Here is an 8592-nt window from a genome sequence, read left to right on the forward strand (position 1 = left end):
AGTGTGGTCCATTGGAATTCTGAGACCCTCCTAACCCAAATCTTCACAAATACACCTTTGTCGGTGTGTTTATATTGGATTAACTCTCACTTGAAGTCTCAAGAAGAGTTATATTCTGAGCCCACAAGATAGTATTGTTGTTACTAATCCCAAAGGTCTACTAACTTAGGATAAGTACTTGGCAATATTCTTGTGTAAGTAATCATTAGTACGTTTCTATTCGGGAACAAGTTCAATGGAAAAGACCGCACTTGTGATGAACTAACTTTTGGTGAGTTGCGTATACCTTAGTTACATGTTTTTTTCTATATTTTTGAAATGCAAACCATTGCCTGATTTTGCTTAAAAGTGTGACATTTGAGCCTTTTACGCGATTTAAATTTTGTTGATGATTTAAAGAGCTTGCAATGGCTAGATGAGAAATTTTATTTATTGCTATTAAGATTAGACCATGGCAATATGTCTTCAAAACTCGAATTTTCTTCATCATGAGTACATGTTGGCGATATTATGAATCATTCGAACGGTGTCTCGAATGCTAGGGGACAGTAAATGGACTAGTAATGTGATGTGAAGTAATAAGGTTGGAGATGCAACCGGCATCACCAAATATAGATATCATACCACTCTTCAATGGGGTCGTTCCCCAACCGACTAGCAACAAAAACACCGTTGAATGCTAATATTGCTTGGATGTGCAAAGTGAAAGGAAATGAAAGGTCCCATTTTGTGGACCACCGAAATGAGCTTTTGCCTAATATGCATGTTATTTGAAATATGATGAAGTTGATTAAATTTTTGTGCTACTCTTGATCCGTTCTATAATATGAAGTATTTTTATGATCAAACTTGTAATTTTAGCATACGTCTCTCACCAAAGCTTTGGCTTATGAAAAACCTTTTAAATTTTTTCAGGGAAATAGCGTGTCTAGCCATCGACTCATCAATGATTGTTGGTGCTATGTGGACGACCATTAGTTGCCTAATGGTTTGTAATTATTATACTTAGACACTTAGAAGCTTTGAGATTCTATTATTTATTCTACACTTCCGCATACTTTGATTTTTATTGTTTAAAATGATGATATTAAAAATCCCTAAACTAGATTATGAGCAGACCTTCGGCGGATTAACACCCGCTTAACCTATCACAACTTCCAGGGTCGGTTTTAGGCCGTGACAATTTTAATCCAGGTCTTTGAGAGAACTGAACTTATCATTGCACAAGAAAATATACTTCTAAACAACTTAAATCGAGATAAAGACTGCTACATAATAAAACACGAGGCAGATTGTTGAAAATAAAAACTATGCAGACTGAATCTCAAGATTGGATTTTCTGATAGAGTAATAACATCAACATACTATTAATGAAGTAATCAAATAATCAACCAAAATGTTCAGCAAAATATTTATACAGAAGACTGTATTGCTGGCCCAAATAAATTAGAAGATGACAATTCTCATAACCTTTTGATAACTCAACCTTTTTGTAGACCTGATAACTCAACTTCACGATTGTAAGGTCGATATGCCACAAAAGTGCTGTCGGTTGAGAAGGAACCGGGATTAAAACATTTTATTCCTGCGTATTCGAATTCCTTCTGCTCGCTTTTGTCTCCTAACACAATCTGCATTGCGAAGAGAATGTTCAAACTCAAATTACCAATTGTTGCCTACTGAAAAGTAGTAATAAATGCAACTGAAGCGCGCGCGCGCAAGAGAGAGAGATGATGACTTTCAACAATACAACACTATAAGTATCTATTTTATTTTTATTTTATCTGCACTATAAGTATCTAATTGAAACCAGCCTTTTAGCACCAAATGCCAGAATCCATCCATACATCCGGACATACATCTCTATCAATAATATCTATACGTGTATAACCATTTGATAGCTCCATTTGCTAACTTGTTCATTTTGGCCAAACTAATTGAATCCATGTTACACATACGGATGTGGGAATACGGTTGCAGGTGTAAACAAAGGGTCCGGCACTTAAAACCTAAAATTTGAGGATACACTGATATGGATAAAAACTTAGATACGGCCTACGGGTACGAAGATAGGTAGATGATTATTCTTTCATACAGTATGATTCTATGAACAAAACACAATATTAGGCCACCAGTTTTTTTACTATGAAATCTATGGCCAAAATCCTATACATCGTTGGTTGGCCCATGTAGTCGTCGGCTAATACAAGTTACAGTGTAGCCCATTAATCCGTCATTATAAAATAATCATTGTGTAGCCCCCTAATTATTCAGCCCAGTCACCCATCTTTTAAGCCTCAATACATGACTTATCTGGTCTAGTCCACTAAAATAGCAAAAGAGGAGCAGTACCGTTTGTGGGGTGGGATAAAGATGAAGACAGTGATCGTAGTTCCAAATAACAGGCTGTACAGTCAGAGGGAGTGGACAGAGATGGCTTTGATGTGTTATGGTGGCAACAAGCTGCAAAAAAAAAAAAAAAAACTTAATTCAATTAGCTTTGTGAGCCTCCATAAGTCACTCTCTCCCTCTCACCCGCATGCGATGTTCTGCCATAACATCAGTCTTCAATAATTTTAAAGTGGAGAATGAAACAAAAAAATTAAATTAACAAACCCACATGCTTAAAAGGATCACTGGTTTCTTCTGTTGAAGGGCGAATCAAACATGATCTGCGCATTCTATACAGAAGATCCTGACGGAAGAAAACGATTTCTTGGTTGCAAAACTTGACTCTGGTTTCAAACACAGCAAGCATTTTTAAGTCAAAAGAATATATTGTGCACAAGCAATAAAAGGAACACATTATGAACTTCATAATTCAAAACACAGTTGGAAGGGTGCAGAGCCTGAGGACACAGGACTAAAAGTGATTAGACAGATTTACCTGCAAGGGTTACTAGAGAATAGGGCATTTGGTATGTGTTTCTTAAATTGTTCAGTAATGTATTTTGGCAATGCACATCTCGGTAGAGCGGTTGAAGGACCTGAAAATGACAGTAAATACAGGTAAGGAATATGAATTTACGTCGAGGAAGATTTGAAGAAGCAAGAAACATTGGTTCAACAGACCAGGATCATCAGGACCAGGAATTAACAAAAATCTACTTTGCTGCATTAAATTTGTACAGGCACCAATTATCTGCCCAAGCTCTCCAAAGTGCGATCTGCATGCCAAGGTTATTCGTTATTAGATTTCTTCAAACAGTTTTATCAAGAAAGTAAAATACTATCACTTGAGCCCTCACCTGAGACTTGAGAAAGAATTGGAGGAAAGGTTACATGGATGGCTGGAGAAATTTCCCATAAAAATAAACAGAGAAGGAACCACGTCTTGTTTGTCATATTCATGCAAGACTTCCTCTAGCCTTGTCATAGTCTAATCCAAGGACAAGACAACGTTTAGATTGGCAGATACAAGAAACGAAACAAAAGCGCAAAACAGATACAGAGAAAAAAGATGGACAAGAATAATTACATCCTTATTGTCTAGCCAAATGTCAGAGATTACGACAAACATATCATTCACAGCCCTTTTCTCCATATCTGCAAATCTCAGCTGTTGAAAACATTTAGGAAAACATTCTATAGTTGTAATATTGGATGAACTCAATATGGCTCTCTTAGAGAGGATTAACAGCGAAGAGCAGAAAAGGATACATTTTCTTCTTTTGTCAATGTTCCACAACCAAAGAAATCAATTCCAGGAAATGCTGAAATTGACTTGTCTCTGTTTTCTAACGGAGGAAATCCACATGTTTTCACCTGCATATAGGTCAACAATGTGAATTATTAGTATGTTTCCAGAGTTCATTTGCTAAATATGCTGAAAGATATGACCGAAATTTAACAAGGCCAGATGCCATGTTGGCTAGAGGTGGATCCTGCTCTGTCGTGTGGGAATGGCATACAAAAGTATGGGAGTGAAATTTTCACGATGTAGCACAAACAAATACAGACACAGTACACACATAAAACCAACACTACTTATTACTGCAACTGAATTCAAACACATAAAGGTAGACCAATTCTCACTCTGCTTCTTTTTTTTTGTCGACACCAATTCTCACTGTGCTTAAGCCATATCATGCAGTGATAAAATGGAAAGGAAAAACGTGAAATTCCATAATATCAAGTACCGTATATTCCACCACTAATCTAAATTCTATATTTCAATGCAGTTGATTGGCTTGAGAAACAAAACCAGACGTTGGAGATACAGTTCAACACATATCCCGAGATTATATATAGAATAAATAATTGAAGATGCCCTGAAAATTTTGCTCCATTTTATCTTATCACTGGACTTGGAGTTGACTATCATCAAAACTTATTAGCTGAAAACGTGCCTAGTTGTTAAGCAACCTACTGAAAAAAAGCCAGAATGCCAGAAGACAAAGAAAATCAATTTAGATCAAACTTGATTGAGTATTATCATGTGGACCCTTACCAGGACCCACCCAAATGCTTCAACAAAGAATGCCAAGTACATGTAAATGTTCATGATGTCCAAGACTCCAATATCTATTTTTGTTCTATTTGAACAGTGCAATTTGACACTTCCAATCCATAGTTTACTTTTAAGAATCACAGCTAGGAATGGTTTGGAATGTAAGGCATCTATTTGCGTTTTGCTCTTTGCTTGATTTCGTGGGATTGGCAAAAGAGGACCCCAAATTTAAAGGAGGAATTATTTAGTGCTTCATACCTGTGCCAACACACACTAAAGGAAGGCAAATTAATACAGCCTGATGCTCAATGTAATGACATATCCCAGTCAACTAACTACGAATTAAGTATGCAAAAACTAAAGGAAGAAAAAGAGAAATACAAATCACATGCACATATAACGTCCTCAAGAAAAGGAAAAATTAAAAAGAAAAAGAAGAAGTCCAATGCTATTCAGTATCCCAAAATCAACTATGAGCATGCAGAAGAAGATGAAATGCAAAGAAGGAAGACAGTCACTAACCTGAAAGATACCATCCAAGAGCATTTCGCCTTCTGCCAACACTATTGTGTTTTCTAAGACAAACCCTGTCGTTATCTTGTATTGCATGTTAAAGAAAATGATGGTTCTTACACCTCTTCTCTACTAATATCTCAATCATAATATCCTACCATAGTTTTAAATGCATCCCAAAGCGTGCTACAAACATATAGTCTCCCTAAGCTACTAGATAAGAAACGAACTTCAGAATCGTGTAGTTTCACTAAATTCAATGCAAAGAAACTGTACATGTTGAGCAAGCCCCAGACAAGTGTCTAACTGGTTCTAATTTCAGAGCTTCCATTTCCTTACTGCCAAGAGCAAGAAAAAAACATATTACTAGTGATAACACAAAGGGATAAACAGAAGAAAGAAGGGTTCCCAGTAGCTTGGTATCAATTCTCAGTAGAGCCATGTCCAAGAAGTAAAAGGTTACTTATGATCTACATATGAGATAAGAGCACCAAATCGGCACTGAAAAAGTAAAACTGACAAATGGTTTACAGAAAAGCATCACCAGAGAAAGACAAGATTTTAAACACTAGCTCAACAGTCAGATGTGGCAGTGACTTCCCAGGTGATATAGAGAGTCATTTCTAATATTGATGAGATCTTCACTTTTGGGGATTATGAAGTAGGCCAGTTCCAAGCATTCAAACCTGAAAATAAGTCTTGAACAGTGAAATAATACGCTTCAGTTTTCACAACACATTTAGAGGATATTGCGTCGGACAAATTTATCTCAACTGCTGCGGTTAGGTCTTCCAAGTAGAAATGACCATCCTCCAACTGAGATATAACACCCATGACCCATCTTCTCCCTGTTAGCCCTACCAGACTCTGAATTGGAGATATCTGCCCAAGATATACATATATGTGCCTCTTTTTAATAAGGTGTCTGTAAAGTGTTAGTGAGTTAACATGTGCGTGTGCACGTGAGAGAGAGAGAGAGAGAGAGAGAGAGAGAGAGACGGAGAGATTACCTCACGGCTGCCAAACTGAGACCTTTCTGAATTGAATGCAGGCCTTGAAAAATCTGGATCACGGTAAAGCCTCTGGAGCAACAAGAGAAACCTATCCCTATACAAAAAGGCTTTGGCAGAAGCATCACCGTGAATTGGAATCCTTCCTGTGTGCCTATAAGTTAAAAAATTGGCATAATTATCGCCTCCAATTCAATGTTACATGTTCACTGTAAGAAGTACAGTAGCAAGGGCAATTCCGACTTCCATGTCCATATGAAAAGGATGCCCTAAACTCCAACAGTCCAAGTTTCACACCCTCCAATTTGGTTAAACAAAGGAATTCACATATTCAGTTAGTTTAGCTGCTGATAAAACTAAGCAGAAGACAAACATCATAAGTTCCTGACTACAATCCCAGTATTGAGTTTTCTGTCCCAAATTCGTTGTCCATTATAGTTTTCCCATGTTTTTCATGTTGCAAATGGTAGTGCATTTTTGAAATGTCAACCAAGCCAAAAATTATGCCAAAAGCATGTAAGAAAGGAGTTAATTTAGCAATAACCAAATAATTAATAGCTTTCAAAGAAAAGTTCACCTTCAAACACTGTGAAAACATTCAAGCATAAACAAACGAACATAACATTGTTTACTCTGCCCCACACACATAACACATGCCCATATACAAACGACCTTGCGGCAAGATGCAGGATAGTATTAAGTTCTAGTATCTCAATTTTTGCAAACAATATCCAATTTTCATATAAGAACTTCAGCAATTGATTGTATTAATCCTACTCAAATCATGCAATCAAAACCTCCCTAACAACTGGCATGCTTCACATACTTAGATGCACCTGAATCCTTATAAGTCACTTCAAAGGAATGACTCATCGATTAAGAAAAAGTTTGCCAATTTAAACCACCTTTCCTCTAAACTCTCGAGTCCAAGCTAAGACCCAACCGCTAAAATGGAAATCTAGATGGAAACTTTGTAAAACCGAAGAGGGACTCTTCAAAGTGATATACCCTTTTTATCTTTTCCAACTTCTCCTTATCACTTCCTTATTTCTCTCTGTTTTCCTTCTAATCTTCTTTTCTTTTCTTTTTTGGCTTCCCCAACTAGTTTCCTTTTATTTCCTTCCTACCATTTCACTCCAAAGAGAGACATGTAATTTCTTACTTCCCTAACACGTACATTTTCTCTTCATCCATTCCTTCGCTTCTCTATCAATTCTCCATATAATTGTCATGCACACGCCTCTCTTAAGAACCTCACATGCACACACATACTTAAAAACAGACACCTGAGCAAGGCATGCAAAGTAGGCATGATTAACACTAAGCTCCTTCCAATTTAAATGCAGTTCCAGTTGAATCTCTCAAAATACTCCATGACTTTAAACTTCTTACTAGTCTAATTTGCACTATTTTTTTCTTTTTCAATCTTTCACCCGACCAGATAGATAATGAATTATTCGGATCTCAAAATATATGAATACAAACTCAATACAGGCCTTAACCTTTTTTTTCTCCCTTAAAACTCAGTAAAGGCAATGCAAAATGAAGAATAGCTTCTTGACATATAGCAATGATATACAAGCAATGAAATAAACAAGTGAGGGGTCTTTATAACAGTAAGCAAATTGAAAAAAAGAAGGAATAGGATTTAGGAAAGTGACACTACTCATAGAAGAATTTTTTCACTGGATCATAGCGGAATTTAGGGATGATGAAGATGTCATCAATAATGCGGAGAGCAGCGCTGCTGATGCAATTACTGCTGTCCTCCTCCACCGCTCCGGCGGTTTGTGCTTTCAAAAGAAGGCTAGCGACTCCGTGGACTGAGTCCTTGTCAAGAATTGATGATTTCACTGCGAAAACAGAAAATCATTACCACCGCCACTCCACAAATATTAATCAACAGGAATAGATATATACACACACACACGCACAGAGAGAGTGGGGGGGGAATGTAATTCCGTACGGGATTGGTGTTGGAGGTTGTCGAGGAGGACATCCAGGGCTTCGTCTTGAGAGGGAACGTCTTGGTAATGGGACAAGAAGGAGAGGACTTCATTTAGGGCTTCGACTTTGAGGGTGTACCCCCAAAGCTTGAACTTCTTCTGTATCTTTTTCCGATTTCCACAGTTCATCTCTCTCTCTCTCTCTCTCTCTCTCTCTCTCTCTCTCTCTCTCTCTCTCTCTCTCTCTCTCTCTCTCTCTCTCTCTCCCCTTGCCTTTCACTGGATCCAGTGCCAGAAAACGAAGGAGATTTGCTCCAGACCGACGACGGTGGATTCCGGAGATAAGATCCGACGCCGGTGAAATCTCCGGTGAATTAAAGTTGCTGTCTCCGACAGATTTGGGAAAGTGAAGAAAAATTAGAGATTTGGGCCTGATTTGGGTTTCGGCCTCATTTGGGTTTTTTTAATTGTGATTGGAATAGGTTCTTTGCCTGTTGGGGGATGCATTTATTTGATGCCTAGCCAAAGTAGAAAATGACACTTTTGCTAGCCAATTTGCTTAAAATTGGCTTGAGGCTATTGGAAATGCTCTGAGCTACACACAAGACTAGTTAAACACCCAATTTTGTCCAGAGAAACTTCAAAAACAATACCTGAAATTGTAAATAGTTTA

The 8592-nt window shown here is 37.5% G+C and overlaps 1 protein-coding gene across 3 annotated transcripts; it reads right to left on the reverse strand.

Moving 5' to 3' along the window:
- Positions 1-1318: 1318 nt before the first annotated feature.
- LOC131330753 (DNA polymerase epsilon subunit B) lies at positions 1319-8382 on the reverse strand. 3 transcript variants are annotated; one of them, XM_058364447.1, is made up of 14 exons: positions 8200-8382; positions 7940-8138; positions 7640-7826; positions 5974-6127; positions 5701-5845; positions 4973-5037; positions 3661-3765; positions 3479-3559; positions 3249-3379; positions 3073-3167; positions 2888-2987; positions 2621-2735; positions 2353-2463; positions 1319-1631 (listed from the first exon to the last, which is right to left on the reverse strand). In XM_058364447.1, exons 2-14 carry the CDS (start codon positions 8106-8108, stop codon positions 1482-1484), a joined length of 1608 nt encoding a protein of 535 aa, XP_058220430.1. In that variant the 5' UTR covers positions 8109-8138; positions 8200-8382; the 3' UTR covers positions 1319-1481. The 3 variants fall into 3 exon arrangements, with proteins under 3 accessions (XP_058220430.1, XP_058220428.1, XP_058220427.1); XM_058364445.1 differs by having other exon boundaries at positions 7940-8142; XM_058364444.1 differs by having other exon boundaries at positions 7940-8146.
- Positions 8383-8592: the final 210 nt, after the last annotated feature.

The sequence above is a fragment of the Rhododendron vialii genome, chromosome 6a (assembly GCF_030253575.1).
Source record: "Rhododendron vialii isolate Sample 1 chromosome 6a, ASM3025357v1".
NCBI classification, from domain to species: Eukaryota; Viridiplantae; Streptophyta; class Magnoliopsida; order Ericales; family Ericaceae; genus Rhododendron; species Rhododendron vialii.